The sequence below is a fragment of the Polyodon spathula genome, chromosome 4 (genome assembly GCF_017654505.1).
Source record: "Polyodon spathula isolate WHYD16114869_AA chromosome 4, ASM1765450v1, whole genome shotgun sequence".
Taxonomy (NCBI): Eukaryota; Metazoa; Chordata; class Actinopteri; order Acipenseriformes; family Polyodontidae; genus Polyodon; species Polyodon spathula.
Window position 1 is genome coordinate 47,407,561 of NC_054537.1, and position 27,450 is coordinate 47,435,010.

General features: G+C 41.0%; 1 protein-coding gene across 2 annotated transcripts in view; it reads right to left on the reverse strand.

The window, feature by feature from the left end:
* LOC121314596 (ran-binding protein 9-like) overlaps positions 1 to 27,450 on the reverse strand; it is a 57,918-nt gene that overhangs the window by 27,104 nt on the left and 3,364 nt on the right. For both annotated transcript variants that reach the window (XM_041248028.1, XM_041248027.1), the window contains exon 2: positions 2,081 to 2,192. In XM_041248028.1, the coding sequence (XP_041103962.1) occupies positions 2,081 to 2,192 (112 nt within the window). The remainder of the gene's footprint in view (positions 1 to 2,080; positions 2,193 to 27,450) is intronic.

Consider the following 27,450-nt stretch of genomic DNA (forward strand, 5'->3'; position numbering starts at 1 on the left):
TTAGATCAAATAAACCATTACCGAATAAGACAATTTTGCTACCTACTTTCCAGGCAGGTAGCAAATCCACACTACTGACTTAAAGTTAACTTCTAACCCTGCTTATTTGTCATTGTACATAAACAAAAGTATTTCATTATCTGTCAAAAGCTGGAAGCCCGTTTTATCTATCTTACATTTATACAGCACCCTTCATGTGTTCACATCATACATCATTGTTAGATATCCACGATGTAATTAAGAAATAGAGATTGTTTAATAATGCTAATTACAGATCTAAAGGCAGGTACAAAGGACAGAAATAAATGTTGAAAAGTACAAAGCCTGCTTATATAAGTATACTTAGAACAGGTAGTTAATGACACATAATGAAATAGGCCTATTCTATGTATGTGCCATGACAAATAACACTATAGTATCAATCTTTTGTGTGCTGCCACCTGTTTAGAAAATGCAGTAGTGAATGGAAATCTGGTAACCCTAAATGTAGCCTATAGGCCTAATGATACAATAATGTAAACATAGTAGGATTTAGGTGCTGTATGCATTATAAAGCACTTTGATAAAAGCACTATATAATAAATGCATAAATAAATCTGTGATTTATACATGTGTGAGCTGCACTTTAAAATATATTTCTAATAAGACTTGTTCTGTGTGCTGTGAACAGTTTAAACTTATTTTGGGTAGCGAGTTGCTATTTTAAAATATTGTTTGTGCTATAAATGTATTGATTATGAACTGTACATGTTTGTGTTGTTATTTATATTAGTTGTAATAATGCCCACCCTACAAGTGATTTGTTCTTTTGTTTGAACCTTTACTTTGGCCATCGTAGCATGTTTTATTTTTTTCCCCGTTTGTTGTTGATAATTGAAGTGTGCGTTGCTCGTAAAAGTGCAGTTTTCTGTCTCTGGGTCTCTTTCCTGTCGGTAACCAGCCTGGGCCGTGATGCTACCCTGTCACAACATATAACATACTGACAGCCTCTATATACCCCCAAATTATAACACTGTTTCATTAGAAAGATATATTTCAAAAACACGTAAGTGTGACATGCATACAAACAGATAGACATACAGAAAGACTGCTTACCCCCAGATTTTAACACACTAAATATTTTTTGTTGAAGAAGGTCCTTACAAACTGTTCTGAAAATATAAAAAATTTCTAAGGAGTGTCCTTTCACAAAAAAATATTTTCTATATCGCCAGGGATATGCATCCCTACCAGGGGAATAACACATTTCCTGGAAATAGATCTACACGCACCCCTGTATCCCAAATGTTATTTTTTCTTTTGTATTAAAGTGCCTGTAGCAGGGTAGCGTTGCAGTCAAGGTTGGTCAGCGGCAGGAAAGCAGACCCAGTCAGAAGGTGAGGTTTAAGTGCTGTTTCACACTTTTATTCACAAAACAAACAAACAAACAAACAGTTCAAACAAAAATACATATTACTGCTTAGCCTGAGTGTTGGCCTTCACTACACAGTATAAACAAAGTATAAAAACACTCACCAATACTCATCCTACTCTCTCTCAAACAAAGGACTTTGTTCTCCTTTTGTAGTATGTGGCAGGGCTTAATTGATCTCAATTAATCAATTAAGCCCCAGCCACATTCTACACAAGGTTTTGGCAGAGATGAGATTTTAACCCCAGCCCTTAAATTAAAACACTCCCCACATTATTTACTCCGGCTTCCACCCTGCCACAGTGCCCAATTTGGAATGTCCAATAATTTTTTCCCCTCACCGCTGCGATTCTCAACAGAGCGTCCTCCGATCTCACGACCAAGCCAGTTTTCTCTTTTACACCTTGGAACATGAGAGCGGATCGTCAATGAGCTACTGGCTTCTGGAGGATAAAGGCCAGCCCTGCAAGTGTCCGCCTGAGCTCACTAGGCACCTGGTGAGTGCCAGAGCCAATGTGATGCTCCCTTCAGAATCCCTAGCGAAAACCAGCGACTTGTAAACCAAATGTTTATTCACACTGCTTCCTCAATTCAGAAATAATTTACACAATGGTGCAAGGACCCAGCTCAGACTCATCCATTAGAGTTTCAGTTAAGTTGGCATCTTACCCATCTCTTCCTTTACTGACTATCTTCACTTCAAAGTAGTAGATGCCACAGGCTGCCGGGATGGGGTGGGTGGCTCGAACAGATGCTGCATCTTTAGGGGTTTTCCCATGGCCTGAGGAGTGAGGAATAGACATGTTATTTCAACCTACAATACTTGCTGAGTTAAAATCTTGAGTTTATGATCTATTAAGTTTATAGAAATAAAGTAAATGTATTAAACTGCAGGTACGTGTGGCTGAAAGAGCTAAACTGGGTGGTGTGACAAAAAGGAACATGGCTCCCACTTATCAGTGAATTACCCTGTGGAAGGGGTGTGGGTGATTCACTGACTAGGAGACAGACAGGTATAACTGAAAACACTACACAGGTGCCCAGTCCATCCTTCCATATTTGGGATCTTTGTTTGCTTACATCTAAAGTTCTACATCAACACATAAAGGTAGCTTATTTGAATGTCCTTAAATAGCAAAAATACTCCCCCGACATAAGGAACTACAAAAGAACTGGTTTGGTATGTGGAGTATCCAAGCTGGTCTGTACTCTCTAGTTCCCTCTCAATGGAATGACAACCATTACCGAATGGGAAGAGCCCTCTCTGACCGTCAATTACTGAGCATATATAATCACGTCAGTTTACTAACTACAGCTGGTTTCGACCCCTCTTCTTGAGATTGGTAAGTGGCCATTACTCTCTTTCACTGCAAGAGGCTTCGTGTAGTTTTTAGATACCGTGTGGAGAGCTGTTCTAGTGCTGTAAGGAGACCCCACAGGCTCGCGGAGCAGTCCTCTATGCCGATTTAATATGCCACAGCAACCACAAAAAAAAAAAAAAAATAATTAAAAAGCAGCTTGGGCCTAGCGTGGCTGCACTTGCCCTCAGCGACCACACCGACTGAATCGGCTGCACACCCCGGCATGGAGCGCGGTTTTCCCTCCGACCTTCAGACTTGGAAAAACAGCACCCACCTGGCCCCGACTGACTCGGCACCGGTGTAACCATCTTCTGCGCCACCTACAGCCCGGCGCCGACCATCAGCACAGACCTCGAAGCCGTCTGATTCAGCAGCGACAGCGCTCTCCTTGACGCTAATCACAGCACCGGTGAATAGCTTCGAAGCAGTCGAACCTGGCACCGACCGCGCCACTATCGGCACCGATTGACTCAACACCACACTCGATCTCGGCACCAATCTCAGCAGCCCTGCCTAAGACGCCATGTGAGTACAGTTAACTGGGTCCTCCGCTGGCTTTCACCAGTGCGCAGCGAAGCTGCCTAGACAGGACTAACACTTGTCCTGTGCCAGATGCTTGGGGCCAGACCACGCAGCCAAAGTACTGGCGGGTCTGTTGGACTGTTCTCCATGCAGAAAGTTCTCCAATAGAACTAAGCGCAGGAGAGCAGCCCTATCCCCAATGGAGTCTCCTTCCCCCCGAGCCAGGGAAGAATGAGGTCTGTGATCCAGGGTCCTCCGCAGAGGTCCTCTAGGACCCCCCCTGCCATAGTGACCAGGGAGCTCCCTCGCACACCTGGGTCACTCGAGGGGGTGTTCACCACGCAGGTGCTGCTCTCCTTCCCCGCCCAGACGCAGACGTTCGCCGTCGGAGTCATCTCAGAGACGCCCAAGCTCGGCTGAGAGGCATTTTCGGGAGTTGGCTCAGCAAACAATCGTAAAGGCCCTGCTTAAATCTCAGGATAGATTGCTCCTTACCACCGGGCAGCCCCAACTTCCCCAGTCTCGCACCCCATCCCCAAAGCATAGACCTCCTAGCCCAAGCGAGTTGTCTTTTACAGCGTCAAGGTCAGACATGTCTGACCCAGCCACATCAGGGGGCTCCTTACCGCCCCTGCCGCATGTCGCAAAGGGAAGAGTTCCGAGCACTCATGCAGCATTCAGCTGCAGCCACGGATGTTCCCTGGCAGGCAGATAAGGAGGAAAAGAGGAACCGCTTCGTGCAGAAGAAAAAGGGTACCCACAGCATGCCCTCCCCTTGTGCCAGGATTTCCTCGAGCTAGTTTGCTCGTCCTGGAGTAACCCAGCCTCCGCCCCCTCATCCTCTACAACAGCAGAGGGCCTGCTACACACTGCAGGAGCCAAGAAGCGGGCTTAGGCATGTTCCCCACCATCGGGGACAAGGTCACAGTACTGTTGCAGGGATCTACCTTCACCAGAGGGGACAAAAACCCAACCTCCCCATCCAGGCCGTGCAGAACAACTGACGCCATACTAAAAAAGGCGTATGCGTCAGAGGCACTAACAGCCACAGCAGCCAATGCAATGGCTATACTTGTCCTGTACCAGACACAGCTGGCTGAGAGGCTGCAGGAGCAGGCAACGGAGGCGGACATAGGGGAGTTACTGGCGGTAAGAAGAGCGATGACTGACCTAATGGGGGAGTTACGTCAGGCATCAGGCAGGTCTCTTGCGGTGCCGGTAGCCGTGTGCAGACACCTCTGGCTAACACAGGCCTAAGTTGTTGAGAAGGTAGCACTACTAGATACCCCCATTACACCGGTGCAGACGTTCGGAGTAACCACTGATCTAAGCCTTGAAAGGTCCCACAAGGCCACGGAGGTTGCTTCGAAGTTCTCGCGCCTTCCTGTCTAGCGCCCAATGTGGCATTCACAGCCTGCTGGGGCAACAGGGCCTGAACGCCACCCACCACTCAAAAAAAGACAAGCAGGCAGGAGGCAGAGCCGGCGGCAAGGGAGCACCGCCGGCCAGGGGTAATTGGTTCTCCAGCTGGAGACTGACGCCAGAACATAAGAAAGACTTGCCCCCTCCCAGGCACAAGGGAGACCAGACCGCCCCTGAGGGGCCCCGGCTGTCACCAACCACCCTCACAACCAGATTGACCAAAGGCAATGACTCATGGCAAGGCTGCACCAAGGACTCCTGGGTGCTATCAACAATGAGACACGGATACATTCTACAATTCCGCTTAGGTCCGCCACCCTTCAAGGGTGTGCTCCTCACCACAGTCGAACCAGCGAAAGCGATACTCCTTCAACAGGAGATATCCAATCTTCAATAGAACGCTGTGCGCTTGGTAGATCCAAGCAATGCCCTCAGTGACTTTTACTCCACGTACTTCCTGGTGCCCAAGAGGAACGGCGGTTTCAGACCTATTCTGGACCTCAGGGTCCTCAATTTGTTCCTCAAACAGAGGAAGTTCAACATGTTGACAGCACAGCGTATCCTCCAGTCCATCCAACCGGGCGACTGGTTCACATCGATCAACCTGCAAGACGCCTTCTTCCATGCCCCAATCCGTCCTGTGGAAAGTATCTGTGCTTCGCTTTTCAAAGCAACACGTACGAATTCTGCGAGCTGCCATTTGGCCGCTCGTTGGCGCCCTGCACATTTTCAAAATGCATGAATGCAGCACTGATCCACTCAGGCTGCGGAGGTATTCGGATCCTGAACTATCTGGACGATATCTCATTTTCATCAGCAGTTGGTGCACAAACATGTGCTGGTCTGGACAGACAATACACAGCGCAGACTCCTGTCCTGGACACAGAAACTTGCGTTCCATCAGGGCGGTTCACCTCCCCAGTGTGGACAACAAGGCAGCAGAAGAGCTCCAGACAGCTTGGAATGGAGACAACATCCTCAAGTTGTGAAATTGGGAGAGGTTTCGTACTGCACGAGTTGACCTCTTTGCTACAGCAGAGTCCACTCTTTGCCCCCTATAGTTCTCCATGGAGAAAGATGGGGGGGGCACCCTGGGCGTAGACGCGCTAGCTCACCCCTGGCCACAGGGCTCTTGTATGCGTTCTCCCAGCTACCATTATTACCTGACACTAGAGAGGATCAGGTTGGAGAGAAAACAGGTTTTGCTGGTTGCACCCAGATGGCCGAGACGCCCCTGGTTTGCTCTCCTCTCCGACATGTTGTCGGGTCAGCCATGGCAGCTCCCGCTGCGCAAGGCCCTCCGGAGCCAAGCAAAGGGGTTATTATGGCACCCGAACCCAGCCCAGCCCAGCCCAGCCCAGCTCCAACTCTGGGTCTGGCCATTGAACAGAGCCGTCTATTCAGACGAGGTTTGCCAGATGCAGTAGTAGAAAAACTACAGTCTGCTAGGGCGCCGAGTACTAGAGCCCAGTACTCAGACAAATGGAAAGTTTTCCAAGACTGGTGCCTTGCTGAAGGTCACGATCATGTGACCTGCCCTATTGAGACAATATTAACCTTCTTACAACACCTGTTTGACGCAGGAAAATCAACGTCCACTTTGAAGGTATACCTGGCAACAATATCACTGTGCCACAACAAAACTGACTGTGTCCCTTGGGGCACATTTCCTGGCAGTGCAGTTTCTTAAAGGGGCTCGGAGGCTTCACCCTACCATGAAAAGTATGGTCCCCAAGTGGGATCTAGAACTGGTACTGCGGGTCCTTATGGGTCCCCCATTCAAGCCCATGGCGTCAGCAGAACTGCACCCTGTTTCACTGAAGGTGGCGTTTTTAATAGCCATTACGTCTGTCAGACGAGTAAGGCGTCATGTGGTGTCCATCGATGACACATGTATGGCTTTCACTGGAAATGACTTGCAGGTAACATTAAGAACAAATCCAGCCTTTTTGCCAAAGGTGGTTTCCATATTAACCAACCAGTGGTTTTGGAAACTTTCAGACCTCCCCCGCACGAGTCAGAGGTGGACCGTAGACAGCACACGCTATGCCCAGTTTGGGCTCTGCGCTGTTACCTGGATAGGACAGCGTACTGGAGACAGTCCAACCAGCTGTTTGTCTGCTATGGGTTGTCGTTCTCAGATTGCAACAAATTATGTCTGTGTGATTGTATTGGTTGTTTATGTGCCAATAAACATAACTGTGGTCACAGAAGATGATGGCAGTACAGCTCGCCCCTGGCAAGTGTACCACTGCACATGAACTTGCGACAGGCAGCTTAGTAATACATAACTATGTATTTGGATGCATGACAGACTTAAATGAATATATATATATATATATATATATATATATATATATATATATATATATATATATATATATATATATATATATATGGTCACCACACATTTGCTATGATGTGATCCCAGATGGTGGGTGTTTTAGCAGGCTGCTTATCACACATCATCTACATAGACAGTTTCAGCTGAGACTGCAAAGCATAAACTGGGTACCTGAGCATTTACTAGTGGAGATATGAGCACTAAGAAGATTAACAATATATAGTTAATTACACTGAAATTATAGTTTAGCAAGTGTTTTATTTGTGTTTTTGTATTTTGGCACCTGAGCAATGGTCTTAAATACGACACTGCATTATAGCATTCTAGTTTATGCTGCAAAGAAACAAATACTATGCTGACTTTTGTTAACAGTAATGTACTATAAATGATTGTTTCCCCAACTGACTTTACCCAGAAAACTCTAATTATATGAACACATCTATTGTCCTTTATGGTCATGGGGGAAGCAACAACTATAAGTCCATGCATAACAGAAGGGACAACAAATACAGTGAAACTGATCTATCTTACACAAACAATGAACACTATCATTTTTATAAATGTGCAATATGTTGTTATGTTTTCTCAAAAGATGTATGGAATAAAGTAAATCTAATGCCATAACTTTCTAAAAACAAACAATGGTTTGTACATATGTTAAAATATAAGTGTGTGTTAATAACTGGAGGACTTTCTGTTCAAGTAGAAATTGGGGTTTCAAGTAATCTATTCTTGAAAACACCACTAGATTTTGGAGAGTGATGCAGAAGTAGAATATCCACCTTATCAATGTCTCTTCCAACATATCTGAAGAATTACAGCGGTTCTCCAACTACAGTAAATAGGACATATGTGTTAGCCACAGCAACCAGCACTGGTATCTCTGCAGAGGCTAACAGAGGCCTACTCCTCACTTGTACGTGTTCTCTGTTTTTGATTTTAAAAATCTGATCAATTCAGAGAAGGTTAAACATGAACTTGATTATTGACACCTGGACATAGTAACAAATCTCAACAAGGTACTGTCTAAATACCGTGTGGGACTGGGTGCAGGGGAAGTAAAATGATCTAAACCTGAAAGCAGAGTAACTGTCCTGGTCGAGCCAGAAATGTAACAGAGGGGACACAATTTAAACTCTTAAGGTGTTCACAGAACTCTCTGCAACTACAAGCAATTTCAATTCTAATTAAATATTTGAAATCCTCATAAAATTGTACATCTCCCATATACTCTAACTTTTTTTTCTAAATAGTTTGGAAAAATAGCACATTTGTGAAATATTATTAATATGTCGTATTTCAATATTTTTTTGGAGGTGTTGCTTACAAGATAAAACCTATAAAACACCCTACAACAAAACAGATGATATCATTGGAAAGGCCTACTCAATACCTTTCTGTTGATATATTAGGTTTTAATTTGTGATTTATTGTTATTAAACTACAAGTATTAAAATAGAAAGTTTTTGGATACATGCACAATTTAGTCATTCCCTGTAGGCGGCATAGGGTTCCAATTCACTAGAAAGTCCATCCCTGCTAGCACTATCATTGGCTGTTTCAAGGTTTTATTAAAAAATAATAAAAATAATAATAATAATAATAATAATAATAATAATAATAATAATAATAATAATAATAATAATAATGCAGAGGATAGGTGGAATCACTCTAGTTCATAATTATAACATCAATCATTTTCTTTTAACCCTTGCGGTCCTATGTGGGACCAGGTCTCTGGAAAAAGCATAGAAAACCTTTTAATGGCTGAGTGAGACAGAGAGCCAAACGAAGCCGGGAAAAAAAGGGCGTATCTGATAGCCCCTTGCACCACAGAGATAACACGGACAAACAAAGGAGATAGCTGCTTCCACATCCAGCTTTCAAAGAATATCAAAGACATTTGCAGAGGTTTTCGAGATGTTATAGTAATAAAATAATGACTTGAATCGCATTATTGAGGAGGTGATAAAACGAGTGATTAGGAGAGGATTTATCAGTATGCACGTCTATAAAAGAGGTATATGAAAAATACAGCGAACAAGGGGTGGGACTTGGCTGGAGATACAGTACTGAGTGTCCTTTTGCGATTCAATGCCTTTTAAACCTGTTTTACTCTGAAAAAAATATATATTTTAAACAGCACATGTAAAATAAACAACACGTGTGAAAATAAATTGGACCTGACGTGCCTGACAAGCGCTGAATAAATGGACCGCAACGGGTTAATGGACACTTGAAACATCCAATGATAGCAGGGATCTCGATTTAGCTGTCCATTCAGAGAAGAGGGAGGTAGTTACGATGTGGAAGCTTGCTTCCAAAGCGTGGATGAGAGGAGGTGTCGATGTTTGAGAGCCATGACATTTAAACATGAGTTTTAAAAAATACATTTACTTAAGCATTTTACTTAAAATAATATATATTTTTTCCCTTCTATAAATACTGCTGTGCCATCAAGCTAACGTGTTCAACAAGTGAAGAAGTGTTTTTTTTTTTTTCTTCTTTTGAATCCCCAGGGCTGGAATTTGCTGGTAGGCTACTGAAATAAATAGAGAATGGGTGATGATTTGTTACACATTGTAATAACTAGCAATCCGGACTCCTACTTAAACATTCAGAAACTATTTTGTTTTCTCTGACACTGCCATTAAGAAGTGCTGCTTGTGAGAGTGGGTTTTCACATCAACATTTTAGAAAACAAATATCGATCCCACCTATCAGCCTCATGCCTTTCTACCCTGATGCACATTCAAGTGTAAGATGACCACTGAAACCTTTTATCTTTAACCCAGCAACCTTGACAGGGATGCAAGTTGTTCTGAAAAATGGTGCTAAACTGTTTTAAAAATTTAGCTCCAGAGCCCCCTTACAACTTCTCACATGACACAAACCTTGTCTCCTGTGTATGTGGATGAGTGCGAGTGGGTCATTTCAATAGTCCATACTAAAACGGATAAACTACCATCATCTAGGTTGCTATAGGATAAAAAACATAACACAAATGTTTTATACTTATTTCATTTATTTATTAAAAAGAAGGTTATGCAACACCCAATGCCCCATGTTAAAAAGTAAATCACCCCCTAACTGTTTACGCCACCATTAGCAGCAATAACTACAGCCAAATGCTGCTTGTAGCTATTATTGATCAGTATCTCACAGCGCTGTGGAGGAATTTTGGCCTACTCTTTCATGCAGAACTGCTTCAACTCAGTGACATTTGTGGGTTTTCGAGCATAAACTGCTCGTTTCAGGTCCTGCCACAACATCTCAATGGAGCTTAGGTCTGGACTTTGACAAGGCCATTACAAAACTTTAAATTTCTTGTTCTTCAACCATTCTGATGTAAACTAGCTTCTCTGTTTTGGATCACTGTCTTGCTGCATGACCCAGCTGCGCTTCAGCTTTGGCTCATGGACGGGTGGCTTGACATTCTCCTGTAGAGCTCTCCGATACACAGCAGAATTCACGGTTCCTTCAGGGATAGCATGTCGTCCAAGACCTGATGCAGCAAAGCATCCCCAAATCATGACACTAAGATCACCATGCTTGACCGTTGGTATGAGGTTCTTACTGTGGAATGTAGTGTTTGGTTTTTACCAGACATAACGGGGCCCATGTTGGTTAAAAAGTTCCACTTTTGACTCATCTGTCCATAGAACATTGTTCCAGAACTTTTGAGGATCATCCAGGTGCTTTTTGGCAAACTTGAGACGAGCATTCATGTTCTTCTTAGTGAGCAGTGGTTTCCGCCTTGCTACTCTGCCATGAATCCCATTTTTCCCAGTGTCTTTCTAATGATTGAGTCACGAACACTGGCTTTAGCAGAGGTGAGAGAGGCCTGCAGATCCCTGAATGTTGTTCTATGGTTCTTGGTGACTTCCTGGACGATTTTACACCTTGCTCTTGGAGAGATTTTGGCAGGACGACCTTTCCTGGGAAGATTCACTATCGCCAACTTTCTCCATTTGGACAATATGGCTTTGACTGTGGTTTGGTAGAGACACAGAGGCTTAGAAATGGCTTTGTAACCATTTCCAGACTGACAGGCATCAACAACTTTTTTCCAGAGGTCTTCGGGAATTTCTTTTGATCGTAGCATGATGTGCCTCTAGAACCTGTGTGCTGACAACTTCACTCTGATGGTAAGGGCCAAAGTTAAATCAGATTTATTTTGAGCAGGGCTGGCCAAAATCAGGCCTGATTGTTAACCAAAGTATTCAAACAGCTAACCCTAACTATCCATTTAATTGGGTTGAGTTAACTAGGGGGGCAATAACTTTTTCACACCTGAAGATTGCCAAACTAATGAAAGAAGCACCAAACTTTGGTGTCATTTTTTCTGTCAGACTCCCTCTATATACTACTACAACCCACAAAAAGATCTGACCAAATTCAATGTGAAAAATGTGCAAAAATGCAGAAAATCAGACAGGGGGCACATACTTTCACGGCACTGTACATCTGAGTATCAAAAGAAACTTATCACTTTATATTTGGTAAAATCCACTTGATGTGATCGAAAAATGACAAACTCTGTTTTGGAGCAGGTGCGTGACTTTTTATTATGCGAATTAACAACTGACATCACAAAGATGCTGCAAAATGATCCGTCGATCTTAGGTAGGTGTTGTGACTCTTGGTCTCCCAGTTCGTGGCCTGTCATTGACAGAGTGTGTCTGGTTATACCGTCTCGTCAGGTTTGAAATTGTTGGCTGTGAGCACCCAAGACGGCGAGTCACAGTATGCTGCCCTGTCTAGCCTCCAACATGCCGATTGCATGAAGGCACTGCTCTCTTGACAGATGTGGCATATTGGTTTTTTTCTATGATTTTCTTTATTGCCTTTATTAAACAGCTGAAGTCACTCTATATCTAGAATGATTGCTAGCACAATTGATAACACAACAAATATTATTGTGATAAATAGCAGAGAATTGATAACACAACAAACATTGTGATAAATAGCAGAGAATTGATAACACCACAAACATTATTGGATAAATACATGAAAAGCAGCACGGCCATATGTTTATCTAGCGATGTTAAAGATACAACACAATTTCTAAAAATAATTAGAGTAAAGACTAAACTTTCAGAGAATACGATTTTATTTGTCATGGATGTAAAATCCTAGTGTTTCTAGGAAAACTGTAGCGGCATGTAAAAAGCACTGGATGAGGTCCCCGAGTGGCTCATCCAGTTACAGCACTGCCGCTGGGAGCGCAGGATGAGACATTCAGCTTGGACTGCGCCAGTTCCCGTTCAGACTGTGCAAAGCAGCAGAACTTTGCTGGGGACGTCACGTTGGCTCCGATGCTCCAGGGGTGGGAGATGGGAAAACAGCAGAGATTGCTTCTAGTCATCGCGCAACAGCGAACTCTACTGGCCAGACACAGAGTACATTCAGAAAGGATAAAAAGCAGAGCTGATCTCTGTTCTCTGGGATCGGTAGCCCAGCCACCTCTGCTCTGGATTGTTCGGCATAAAAGTGATTCTGGCTTTAGGCTTGTGAGATCAGAGGATGCTCACATGCGCTCAGTGCTGTGTGAGGAGCATTTCTGCGGTGAGGAGAAAAAACATAACTGGACATTCCAAATTTGGGAGAAAATACATACAAATAAGTGATAGCTACTGGTATGCATCCAGTACCTACATATGTCTTGTGCACACCCTATCCTTATTAAAGAGACATTCCTAAAGGACTAGGTATAAAGATAAAAATATTCTGTTCTGATGAAAATGACGTTAACGAAATAATGTTACTAGACTACTATACAAAGCCATCTATAAGCCAAAAAAAGGCCCTAAAATGTCATTGTGGTAAAAAATGTGTTTTCATTGAAAGTTGTTTTGTTAATTGTTTTATCTAATTAACCAGTAACACTTTCAAACAGCCATTTCAGTGTCTCAAATCACAGGGTGTCAGTACTTATGGCCACCACTGTGTACAGTTTTTGTGGACTGACTGCCAGTATAAATCCCTGGCAGACAAGCCTGTGCTTGGAGGGCAACATTCAAAGGTTAAAAGTTCAACATGATTTAGCCTAAGCCCTGTGTTTATCTATCCTGTACCACCTTATACTTTGGGTCAGGCTTTTTTTTTTATGGTGGTTGTTTTGTTTTGTTTTTTAACTGGAGTTGATTAACTTTCTTTAGAGGAAATAATCACTGTTCATCTCCTGAAGCGATGATTAATTCCGCCTAGTAGCATTTGTAAAGGCTGATATTAGAAGACAATCTCTTCTTCTTTCAAATCTATTAGATCCAAACTAACAAACTGTAATTGACACCCTTCAATCCTAACAAGCCCATCTCTTTATATACATTTTGCTTAAGAATCTTGCTGTAGCAGTTTTTATTATGTTCCTAACATCCGACCTGCTCTTTTATAGTGTGTCAAAGGTTTCCAAGAATCAGTACAGTACATCATCAGATCATAACTTCTCATTGAACAAAAGAAAATAAAGCCACTCCCTCCTCCTTAGCTTTCCCAGTCCAACCTGATTTTGTTTCAGTAGAAATCACGAGACACATCTCTGGAGATTACACACATACACACACACACACACACACACACACAGTACCAGTCAAAAGTTTGCTAGACACTAGGTTTTTTTCACAATCGACAACGTTTTACATCGTATACATTTCTGTAAATGCTTTCCTTCTTCGTCAGATAGTTCTTGTACAACTTTGAGGTGTGTTTCCGGTCACTATCTTGCTGAAGAACGAAGGACTGCCAGACTAGCCGTAATCCTGATGGAATGGCATGCCTCTGAAGTATGCTATGATAGCCATGCTGGTTGAGCTTGCCATGGACTTGGTAAAGATCACCAACTCTGTCACCAGCAAAGCAACCCCAGACCATGACACTGCCTCCTCCATGCTTGCCAGCAGAAACCACACATGCAGAACTCATGCACGCACCCTCTCTGCGTCTTACAAATACTCGGTGGTTGGAGACAAATATTTCAAATTTTGACTATTCGGGATTCCACACCTCAAAAATGTCCAGATTCTGTGTTTTTTGGCCCAGGCAAGTCTCTTCCTCTTATTCTGCACACTTAACAATGGTTTCTTTGCAGTACCTATATTTATAGTAATCATGGACCCTCAACTGTTAACAATAATTGGTGACAAAAGGTTAATTCGGTAACATGCTAGTTAACTCACTCAGAGAACATCTAACAAAGACACTTTTATACTTAGGCCAGTGTTCTAACTCCGTGTTATACACATTTCAGAATTTTAACTGACTTGGGCTTCAGACTGAAGTCCCCTTGCTTTGGGTGACCATTTCATTGAAATTGACAAGATTTACATTTTCATTTAAAAATTAAATTTTTGAATGCAATTCACTTATGATTATCAGCTTATATAAGTACACATATCATATAATGAATATTAAGTGTTTATAGACAAGTTTATACAGTTAAAAGCATAATCATGAAAAACCTGGTTTCAAGCAGGTGTACTCAAACTTTTGACTGGTACTGTATGTGTGTGTATATATATATATATATATATATATATATATATATATATATATACACACACACACACACACACACACACACACACACACACACACACACACACACACACACACACACACACACAGTGCCGTGAAAAAGTATTTGCCCGTCAGAAAAAAAGGTATATAAAATGACTGACATTGATCAAATGTTTTTTGTTTCTTTTTGATCACTCAATCATTCATGATTGACCATGACACACTTGAGTGACTAGGACTGAAGCATATTCACTTAATCACCTAATTAGTGAGACAACTGAATGGACACTGGATATATAGTGACTTCAGCTGTTGAATTGCAGGCTTGAATAAAAGCGATAAAGAAAAAAAACAATATGACACATCTATCAAGACAGCACTGCCTTCGTGCAATCGGCATGTTGGAGGCTGGACTAGGGCAGCGTACTGTGGCTCGCCGTCTTGGGTGCTCACAGCCAACAGTTTCAAACCTGGTGAGAACATATAATCAGACACACTCTGTCAATGACAGGCCACGAACTGGGAGACCAAGACCACAACACCTGCCCAAGACAGACGGATCATTTTGCAGCATCTTCGTGATGTCAATTGTTAATCAGTATAATAAAAAAAAGTCACCGCACCTGCTCCAAAACAGAGTTTGTCATTTTTCGATCACATCAAGTGAATTTTACCAAATATAAAGTGATACGTTTCTTTTGATACTAAGATGTACAGTGCCTTGAAAAAGTATGTGCCCCCTATCTGATTTTCTGCATTTTTGCACATTTTTCACATTGTATTTGGTCAGATCTTTTTGTAGGTTGTAGTAGTATATGGAGGGAGTCTGAGAGAAAAAATGACACCAAAGTTTGGTGCTTCTTTCATTAGTTTGGCAATCTTCAGGTGTGAAAAAGTTATTGCCCTCCTAGTTAACTCAACCCAATTAAATGGATAGTTAGGGTCAGCTGTTTGAATACTTTGGTTAACAATCAGGCCTGATTTTGGCCAACCCTGCTCAAAATAAATCTGATTTAACTTTGGCCCTTACCATCAGAGTGAAGTTGTCAGCACACAGGTTCTAGAGGCACATCATGCTACGATCAAAAGAAATTCCCGAAGACCTCCGGAAATAGTTGTTGATGGCTATCAGTCTGGAAAGGGTTACAAAGCCATTTCTAAGCCTCTGGGACTCCACCAAAGCAGTTAGAGCCATACTGTCCAAATGGAGAAAGTTTGGGATAGTAGTGAATCTTCTCAGGAGTGGGGTTCTGCCAAAATCTCTCCAAGAGCAAGGCTTAAAATCATCCAGGAAGTCACAAAGAACCCTAGAACATAATCCAGGGATCTGCAGGCCTAAGGTCAGTGTTCATGACTCCACCATCAGAAAGACACTGGGCAAAAATGGGATTCATGGAAGAGCAGCAAGGCGAAAACCACTGCTCACTAAGAACACACTGAATGCTCATCTCAAGTTTGCCAAAAAGCACCTGGATGATCCTCAAGAGTTCTGGAACAATATTCTATGGACAGATGAGTCCAAAGTGGAACTTTTTGGCCAACATGGGCCCTGTTATGTCTGGTGAAAACCAAACACTGCATTCCACAGTAAAAACCTCATACCAATGGTCAAGCATAGTGGTGGTAGTGTCATGATTTGGGGATGCTTTGCTGCATCAGGACCTGGAGGACTTGCCATCATTGAAGGAACCATGAATTCTGCTCTGTACCAGAGAATTCTACAGGAGAATGTCAGGCCATAAGTTGTGAGCTGAAGCGCAGCTGGGTCATGCAGCAACACAATGGTCCGAAACACAAAAGCAAGTCTACATCAGAATAGTTGAAGAACAAGAAATTTAAAGTTTTGGAATGACCTAGTCAAAGTCCAGACATAAACCCCATTGAGATGTGGTGGCAGGACCTTAAACCAGCAATTCATGCTAGAAAACCCACAATGAGATGAAGCAGTTCTGCATGTAGGAGTGGGCCAAAATTCCTCCATGGCGCTGTGAGAGACTGATCAATAACTACAGGAAGCGTTTGGTTGCAGTTTTTGCTGCTAAAGGTGGCGTAACCAGTTATTGAGTCTAAGGGGGCGATTACTTTTTCACACAGGGGCATTGGGTGTTGCATAACTTTCTTTAATAAATACATTAAGTATCAAAATTGTGTTATTTGTTCACTCAAGGTCCCGTTTTCAAAACTGCACATTTGAGTTCTAAACAATGAATAGATGTGCATGGCGGAGATATGAACTCTTTGGTTTGCTACAATTATTTCATAATACTTTTAGGAATATTGGTCAATACTGTGCTTGTAACAAAATAATTCCATAAATCTTACCTGTTGTGTAATTCCATTTACTTTTTACTTATAGGTTGGAAATGTCTAATTATGAAAGAAACACATTTTATAGTATACGTTTATTTAAAAACATAATATATGGTGTTGCAATAGTTAGACATTTTTTACAAGCCAAGCATTCAGCCAGTGTTGCGTTTACATGGTCATTGCACCAGACAAGTGACATTGTCCCCACCACTTCAATGACTTCTTTCCTGTAATAAACCAGCCAGCTGCTTCTCCTATCGACCATTTTGAGCCAGTCACATGTCTTGACCAACACTGCAGAGATTCAATCACCCAGGAAGTTCAAGTGTTCCCAAGAAAAAAAGGCACGGAAACTTCAAACTTTGTTTAACCTATTAAACAATATCATGGTTTTAAAACAAAAATACATTTGTGTTAGAACAGGTTTCTTTCAAAACTCTGCATTTCAGACTGCGCATTTATAATTAATGGAAGTGAAAAGCAGTTAAAATGAATGGCTATTTTATTAGCTACAATCACTTCAAGCAGACTACAGGCTCTATTCAATTGATTTGAACAGTCACTTATCTTAATACCACTGCCATTCAAATCTACTCCCTGAAGTTTTAAACAATCTAGCAGAAAAACACACTAAATAATTTCACTTGCACTGTTAGTGTGTAGCTGGTTCTCTTTGGAGAATTATATTTTAACGATTTAGTTCAATTGAATACACCCCATGGTCTTCTATCTAAGGTGTTAAATATAGTCTAGTAAAGATACAGCTCTCCCTTAAAGACAATCAGAATATGTGGTGGTTTAAGAGGCAAGATATACAGTATGGCACTTTCCTGGTAAAATCTGGTTGCCGGGGTGGTGTATTACAGGGGGGCATTTGCAAGGGCACTCAGTTTGCCAAAACACTTTAATTTGGAAAATGACAAATGGAAAGGTGTTTTACTCTTTGTTACTAATGGGGGGGGGGGAAAGGGGGGGGGGGGGGGGGGGGGGGGGGGGGGGGGGGGGGGGGGGGGGGGGGGGGGGGGGGGGGGGGGGGGGGGGGGGAATAGGAAAAAGAAAACACTACTCAAGTTTCAGTTTTTTAAAATAGGAAGTGTCCAAAAAACAAACACTCCAAAAATAGAGTATAATCAGTACAATTATTATTATTATTATTTTTTTTAGATCATTAGGTACTACCATCTAAATGGTGTCAAATGTAGTGAAACAAAAGAGGTGGTCTGGGTCGCTTGCTACCCTCAATGTGAACAACTGCTGGTCTCAGTCCTTTTGCACACAGGAAATGAACTATACAAGGTAACACCACTCGGAAGTCAACATTGCATGTGTAGTCTAGGTCATATTCTGAGGAAACAAGTAGGGCATAAACTGCCTTCAGTTTTTGTCCCAGACTGAAACAGTAAGATTGTTAAATCGTCCTAGTCTTGCATTTGTATCACCTTTTTTTTTTTTTTAGTACAAAACTGCACTGGTGTGCTCCGAAAAATAATAGCAGAGTAATTTATTAAGTGCAATAAATACACCCAATGTTTTTTTTTTTTTTTTTTTTTTTTTTTCCACAGTTATTGTGTTATTATATACTGTTATTTAAACAGCTTCCAAGTTGTTATGGTGCCAGTGAATTGAAGAAAATAGAATTGAAGAGAAGTATTTTCACTCTACAAATGTGGTAACCCTAATCACATGGACAGTGTGAGAAACTAAAGATCTTATATTAAATTGGTCAGGCACCAAAATTCATCCCAAACAACTGGACAAAAATAAAAAAAAACAGTAAGATACATTGGCTCTCAAAAGTATTCACCCCCCCTTGGACTTTTCCACATTTTATTTACAACATGGAATCAAAATGGATTTAATTAGGAGTTTTTGCCACTGATCAACACAAACAAAGTCCATAATGTCAAAGTGAAAAATAAAATCTACAAATTGTTCTAAATTAAATACAAATATAAGACAGAAAATAATTGACTGCATAAGTATTCACCCCCTTTACTATGACACACCTAAATAAGCTCTGGTGCAACCAATGGTCTTTAGAAGTCACATAATTAGTTGAATTGAGCCCACCTGTGTGGAATTAAGGTGTTTTACATGATTTCAGGTTAAATACACCTGTTTCTGGGAGGTCCCACAGTAGGTTAGTACATTTCCTAACAAAAACTACATCATGAAGACGAAGGAACATTCAAAGCAAATCCGGAATTAGGTTTCTCAAAAGCACCAATCGGGTAGGATATAAGAACATTTCCAAGGCAGGCCGTCCTCAAAAACTGAGTATCTGTATCTATGGATACTATAGCAACTCTAAAGGAGTTACAGTCTTCCACGGCTGAGCTGGGAGACACTGTGCATACAGCAATAATAGCCTGGGTGCTTCACAAAACTGGCTTTATGGGACAGTGGCAAAAAGAAAGCCATTATTGAAAAAAAAACTCACATCAAATCTCTGCTTGAGTTTGCCAGAAGGCATGTGGTAGACTCTGAGACCAAGTGGAAGAAGATTCTATGGTTTGATGACACCAAAATAGAGCTTTTGGGCCTCAACGCTAAGTGCTATGTTTGGCGCAAGCCTAACAACACACATCATCCTGAGAACACCATCCCTACCGTGAAGCATGGTGGTGGCAGCATCATGCTATGGGGATGCTTCTCTGCGTCAGGGCCTGGAAAGCTTGTGAAGATAGAGGACAAAATGGATGCAGCAAAGTACAGAGAAATCCTAGAGGAAAACCTGCTGAAGTCTGCAAGAGACCTGGAACTTGGGAGAAGATTCATCTTCCAGCAGGACAATGACCCCAAACATATAGCCAAAGCCACACTGGAGTGGCTTAAAAACAAAAAGGTCAATGTCCTCGAGTGGCCCAGTCAAAGCCCGGACCCCATTCCAATTGAGAATATGTGGAAAGAGTTGAAAATTGCTGTTCACCAAAGTTCTCCATCCAACTTGACGGAGCTTGAGCAATTTTGCAAAGAAGAATGGACAAAAATTGCAGTGTCCAGATGTGCAAAGCTGGTAGAGACTTATCCAGACTCGTGGATGTAACTGCTGCCAAAGGTGCCTCTACCTAATATTGACTCAAGGGGGTGAATACTTATGTAATCAATTATTTTCTGTTTTGTATGTGTAATTAATTTTGAACAATTTGTAGATTTTATTTTTCACTTTGACATTATGGATTTCTTTTGTGTTGATCAGTGGCAAAAACTCCTAATTAAATCCATTTCAATTCCATGTTGTAACACACTAAAATGTGGAAAAGTTCAAGGGGGGTGAATACTTTTGAGAGCCACTGTGTATTCAGTCTTTTCTCAAATGAATGCCTATAGTAGGAGAACAGGGCAGTATTGTGTAACTGAATACTGCTTTATTTTTATAAAGCAGTATAAAAATTCAACACATATTGATATTAAATTAGCATAGTCAGTGGCGGATTAATGCACAGGCCCACGGGGCATGTGCCCAGGGGTCCCAGCCACTTAGGGGGCCCCCAGTAAAACTCACAAGTGGATCAAAATAAATATAGCAAGAACTTATCAATAAATAAATATTCTTTAATATAATAATGGACGAATACAATATCCAGGTATTTAAGTATATCAGTTATATATAAACTACACACACGCGCACCTTGGGGCCTCTAATATGCAAATAAGTAATATGTGATTGGTCAGACACTAAGAGGGAGCGTGTTGTTGTAAATGGCTACCTGTGTGAACTCGCTAAACAATGCAGTTACTTGTTAAGTTCATTAGTTTTGAAAATATATTTGGATTGAGTGCATGGAGTCATGAATGTAATTATTTAGTGTGAATATAAACTGTTGTGATTTATTAAATATCTGAAGCAGTAGCGCTGCTATCCCAGTATTAAAAGAACATTGCATTAACAGTTTACACACAAAACACATCCTAATGATTTTTCAATTAACTACACTTTTTTTTTTTTTTTATCATTTCACAGATCATGTATATCATGTATCTTATTTTCTTTTTCCTTTTGAACAATTTTTGTTGTGCAGCGGGTCGAGTTTTCTGGTAAAATATTCCTTTAAGGAAGGTTGCCTCCTTTAATAATGATATACGTTGTTTGCAGGTATTATGGTCCTGCAAATAATATAAATCATTTTTTAAACACAATAATTGTTATTTTGGTCAGGAAGCCAGTGTAGTGTTTTTTTTTGTACAGGGCAGTGGGCTCACGAATGTGCGTTTGTAAGCGTTCATGTTTTTCCAAATGCAGATTAGGCATTTTATTTAGTTTTTTGTATGTGACAAAACCAGTTGGTTTTATTTAAGCGTATTATCTTGTGATATGATTTACTTTACACTAATGCAGCAGGTAAATGTTCTATGGGCCTATTCATACCAATGGGTGGGGGGGGGGGGGGGGGGGGGGGGGGGGGGGGTCCCAACCTCTGCCTTAATCCAGCCCACAGCAACATATAGGAATCTAACACACGCTATTAAGTACTGCAGCAATACTTCAATAGCTGTCTTCTTTCAAGACACCTTGCAGGATATTGTAAGCATCCGGTTCGCAGACCATATAAACCAGTGGTGCACAACTCAGGTCATGGAGGGCCGGTGTCCATCCTGGGTTTTGTTATAACCATACCCTATATTAGTTAATTTGACCAATTAAGCTTCTAATAAGGTCCAATAAAGTACTTTAGGGTGCAGTTGGAATAAAAACCTGCAGGGACACCAGCCCTCCAGCACAAAGTTGTGCACCATTGATAGAAACAAACAGAGTGCATTTGCAAACTGCATTGCGAAAACAAACAAACTTGGTCCTGAAAAAAAATAGAAAAGGACCCAAAAAAGCTGGAAAAGCTTGCATCCAAATGAACTCGGCCCCTTTGCTCACAGATACGTGAACAGCAAACACATTGTTACACTGTTTCAAATTAAACGAACCAAGCCGAGTCCGTTTGAAACGGACACAGTGTGAATGCAGCCATAATAAACTAGTATAAATTCTCCACTGCAGAGGTTTACAAATTGATCTGTTCCAAAACAGAAAAAAAAGTGTTAGGTCACTAATCATTTCTGAGAATTAACAAAAACGTATAGAAGCCAAGCCCAAACATGGTGCAGCAATGCAGAAGCCCTGCTAAATAGTGTGCACGTGTGGGACTGTAAGGTTGGCAGGGATGGGGTCAAATCTGTCCCTGCCAGCAATCACATGTGGCCATTCCCTATTTAGGTAAGTGGTGCTAATTGGGGAATAACCACATGTATATAAGGAAGCAAGCATTCTTTGGCAGGTGGAGGGACTGTGTGTGTGCTGTGTATTTTGGGAACATAGTCAGTGAAGGTGAATGTCCTAGTATTCTGTGATACTCATTTAGGGAGCCTCGATACGACACCATGCACAGTATCATGATATTCGATACTATTGCGATACTTTGGATCTTATGTCCATTTCATGTTGAATGGCTGTCAAATTCCTTTTTTTTGTAAGTGCAAAGTATATAAGAGGCTAATACACAGTTGATAATGCTACAGCATGGTGGAATGCTTGCTGTATATACAGTACCAGTCAAAAGTTTGAGTACACTTGCTGGAAACTAGGTTTCTTCATAATTGACAATGTTTTACGTCGTATACGTTTCTGTAAATACTTAAAAATGAAAACACATGTTACAATATACAAAACAAAACATAAGGAGTATCAAAGCAATGTTCAGGAAAATTTAAAATTCTCTCGAAATCTTAGATTCCTCAAAATAGCCACCCTTTGGCTTAACAACAGCCTCACAAACACGAGGCATTCTTAACAAGTTTCAGCAGGAAATCACCCGACATGTCTTCCCAGCTCTTCTGCAGCAATTCCCAGAGATGTAGGGCACTTGTGAGTAACTTTGCTTTGACTCTTCTGTCGAGTTTGTCCCATACAAGTTCTATGGGATTGAGGTCTGGAGACTGGGCAAGCCAAGTCATTAGATTGAGTTGTCGTTCACTTTCCTTCTTCGCCAGATAGTTCTTTCACAACTTTGAGGTGTGTTTAGGGTCATTATCTTGCTGAAGAATGAAAGACTGCCCAACTAGCTGTAATCCTGATGGAATGGCATGCCTCTGAAGTATGCTATGATAGCCATGCTGGTTGAGCTTGCCATGGACTTGGTAAAGATCACCAACTCTGTCACCAGCAAAGCAACCCCAGACCATGACGCTGCCTCCTCCATGCTTGACAGTGGGAACCACACATGCAGAACTCATGCGCTCACCCTCTCTGCGTCTTACAAATACTCGATGGTTGGAACCAAATAATTCAAATTTTGATGCATCGGTCCATGACTAACGTCCACTCCTCAAACGTCCAGTTTCTGTGTTTTTTGGCCCAGGCAAGTATCTTCCTCTTATTCTGCACTCTTAACAATGGTTTCTTTGCAGCAATTCTTCCAGTTAGGCCAGCTTCACGCAAACTCCTCTGAACAGTTGATGTTGAAACATCTGTACTTCTAGTAGCATTTAGCTGAGCTTGTATTTCAGGGGCAGTTAAATCGGCGATTTTGCAGACTTCTGACTCGAATGAACTTGTTCTCCAATTCTGAGGTCACCCTTGGCCTGCCTGACCTTGTTCGGTCCTCATGAGTGCCAGTTTCTTCAAATCGTTTGATGGTCTTGGCCACAGCAGTTACAGACACTTGCAAAGTTCTTGCAATTTGTCTTAAAGACTGGCCTTCATTTCTTAAAGTAATTGCAGACTGTCTTTTTTCTTTACTTAACTGAGCGTATTTTGCCATTTTCTGCTCCCTTACATTCAGGAATGACAAACTTGTGCATATGCTACCTATATTTACAGCAATCATGGACCCTCACCTGTTAATAATTGGTGACAAAAGGTTAATTCGGTAACATGCTAGTTAACTCAGAGAACATCTAACAAAGACACTTTTATACTTAGGCCAGTGTTCTAACTCCGTGTTATACACATTTCAGACTTTTAACTGACTTGGGCTTCAGACTGAAATCCTCTTGCTCTGGGTGACCATTTCATTGAAATTGACAAGATTTACATTTTTATTAAAAAATTTAATTTTTGAATGCAATTCACTTATGATTATCAGCTTATATAAGTATATAATGAAATAGTAAGTGTTTATAGACAAGTTTATACAGTTAAAAGCATAGATAATCATGAAAAACCCGGTTTCAAGCAGGTGAACTCAAAACTTTTGATTGGTACTGTATATGTGTGTGTGTGACATGCTCCCTTGAGAAAGATATGTACAACATATCGAAACATTGGGCAGCTGACTCTTTGAGCTACTATGAAATTAAAATAAAACTGATAAGAAAGCACAACACGGTGTGAAAGACACCATTTTCCTTATTTATTGTATAGAAAAAGAGAACTCTGTCATGTCGGCCAGCTTCAAACACTCTAATTACAAGGAATCTCTTAATTCTTATATATAACAAAATAACACAGAAATATTTTCCTTGATGCAGACTTTTTATAACTAGGCCAGATGTTTTACATACTGGGGTATCTTAGAAGTGCCCTCAAAATGTGAGCAAGGAATGAAAAAATGAAACAGTGTTGTGGAAGCTGATTTACAGAGTTACTTCAAGAACTGGCTTGATGAGGTTCTTGCTTCAATCAATAAACAACCAAAATCTTTTCATCTAGTATTTCTCATTGCGTGTCAAACACACTGGAAGGGCGAGACAATCCGGTAAGTGAACCGATGATCTTGTAACTTTGCCTGAGGAGTTGTGTAGAGGTGTTGACTGCAGTTCTGGTTGCAAGTTGCTTGGGTTGTGTATATTTGGTCCAATCATTTTTCCTTTTATAAAAGAAAATTGGTAAACAGGAAAACAACTTGTTTTTTGTTTTAGCTCTGTGAGCAGAGAAATAAAAAACACAGTCGTTTTCCAATTTTACAGAATTAAATGCAAACGTCATTTTTGGCTTGTTTCACCATCAGGTTTGTGTGGGGTGTTAAGCATGTTACATACATGTCATTCTATGTATTTATTTTTTGTAAATACAGTATAATCGTAAATCTCGAAAAACTACTCACTTCTAAATCTTTTGTAGTCATTTTTGTATTACTTTAGTATAAATACATGTTAATTTGGATTCATATGTTGTTTTTTCTGACTTTATGTGAACGAAAAGACACAAATTCGCCTGTTTTCTCATTGGAAATAGGTAAATTTCAAAATATCACTGTCCTGGTCACAAAAGCAAAGTTTGTGGGGAATAATAGCCATTTTCTATACTTTTTGAGGCATAAGCAATTAGGAAATAACACTTACTACCCAGGAACAAAAATTGTGTTACATAGTGTTATTAAACATGCAGAAATGAAAAACCATCATGAAAGAATATGCATGCGAGATAAAGTTTTTTCCCCTTTTGGTTTTTTTCAGGACCAAGTTTGTTTGTGTTCACAATGCAGTTTGCAAGTGCACTCAACAGGTTTACAGAAGGTGTGAACCATTTGTTTACCATGTCCTTAAAGGCATATTGAAAGATGGCAGCTATTGGTGTATTACTCTGGTTTTTAATATAGCATCTTTTAGATTCTTACATATTGCTGTGAAAGAAAGCACTGGGGAGCACATTGCTAATTTAATGGATAAATCTATTGAATTTTTACACAATGTTGCATGGTTCTCATACTGTCAGCATTAAACAAAGTAATTTGAGAAAAGATTGAATATATTTTACTATTTGGTGAGTTTTTTGCCAATTCGACAAGATTTTGGAGTCTGACCAAAATTTCTAGCAGAACTACAGTTTCTCGCACTGTCCATGTAGTTTAGGATTACCAGATTTCCAGTGAAATCTGAGCTTTTTTTTTCTTCTTCTTCTTTAAATTTACCGATGCCATAGCAACACTGAAGCCAAAAATAACAGTAGAAAAAATAACACAATAATAGTTTAAAAATTAAACATCGGGTGAATTTATTCCAGATGATAACTCATTTTATTTTTATATCTAGACAAAACATGTTAAATGTACAAAATGCCAGACATAATAGATCAGCTATTACCATGTAAATCTATGGTATCAGAATGGTTAAACAAATAATCCATAAGGTTGTTTATTTTATTTTTGAATGGTGCTAACACACAACCTAATACATTACTCTGCTATTAACTTGCTGAGCAGGGCGATACAGTTTTGTACTTATTATTGGGCCAGTAAAAATTGTATCTGGGCCAGTAAAAAACAGTACCTCAGTGGCCCAAGGGGCCAGCAGTAAAAAATCTAAATGTAGAGCCCTGCGTAGGTATCATTATACCGCGGAACACTAGAATGCCCAACCTCACAACGGTGTTTGTACTGTATTGTTTTGTTTTAACCTTTTATTTTGGCCACTGTGCCTCAGTTTACGTGTGTCTGTTGTGCAAGCCTTTCACACGTCCACAGGGCCGGAGTGCCTCATGCATCCGCCACCACCAGAGCGCCTGGAGTGCCCCGGGCCACAGCCAGTCTCACCACTGCCAGAGTGCCCTGCGCTGCTACCAGCATCACCACTGGAGGGCCCAACACAGCTGCCAGCAGCGGAACAGCCCTCTATAGAGAAGTCCAGAGTGGGGAAAAGCACTCAGGCTTAGGGTGTGGAAAGGAAGTTAAACGGGCACCCCCCTACATAAACCCAGGGATAGCCACAGGGGTTAAACAGGCACCCGCTTACAGAAACCCAGGGATAGCCACAGGGGTTAAATGGGCACCCTCTTACATAAACCCAGGGATAGCCATGGGAGCTAACCTCTTACGCCACCGTGTCCCGCGGGTGAAACATGGTACTGCAATTAAACATTACATATCATAAATCATCTGTAATATTATTACAAAAGCAAAAGAGCAAAAAAAGCTGACTTAATATCAAAAACGTTGCTTTCCTACCGTCAAACAGTGAAAGAATTTTCCAAATTCACCATTTCACCGCTGAGATATCCCCTTCACAATGTGTCTAGTACCTCACAGAAACAACTCTGATCGACTAGCTCTGCGTTTGGCTGCTCTGGCCTTACAACTATCTGTTGATGGTGAAAGCTTCCTGATTACGTTGTGCAGGGGAGGTCACAAGCTGTCCCATCATACCTTGACTTTGTTTGTAGCCTAATCCATTGAAGAGTAATAGATGTGCGCAAGTAAACACACCACCTGTATTGCAAGGAGAACGCAGCGTTACGCACTGCGGATCAAGGTTTCTTACCATTTTCTGATCATTTTTCAAATCGTAAAATTTGTAAATTGAACAAAATGTCAAGCAGTGCTCCAAAGCATCCCAAAAAAAGTCAATTCAGTCTTTTAGAAATTTTGGGGAGATGGATAGGAGTTAAAGTGACGCTGAAAATGATCAACTTTCTGGGTTGGAGAGCGCTGATTCAATGTCTGAAGCAGCATTTGAAGATGGATTGGATCGTCTTCAGGATTTGTAAGTATAATGGATTCACACTACATTTATTATTATTATTATTATTATTATTATTATTATTATTATTATTATTATTACATTGAGCACTTTAGGGATGTAAATAGTTCATCTGTTCATTTTGTACAGTTCTTGTTGCTATTATGTTTTTGTTC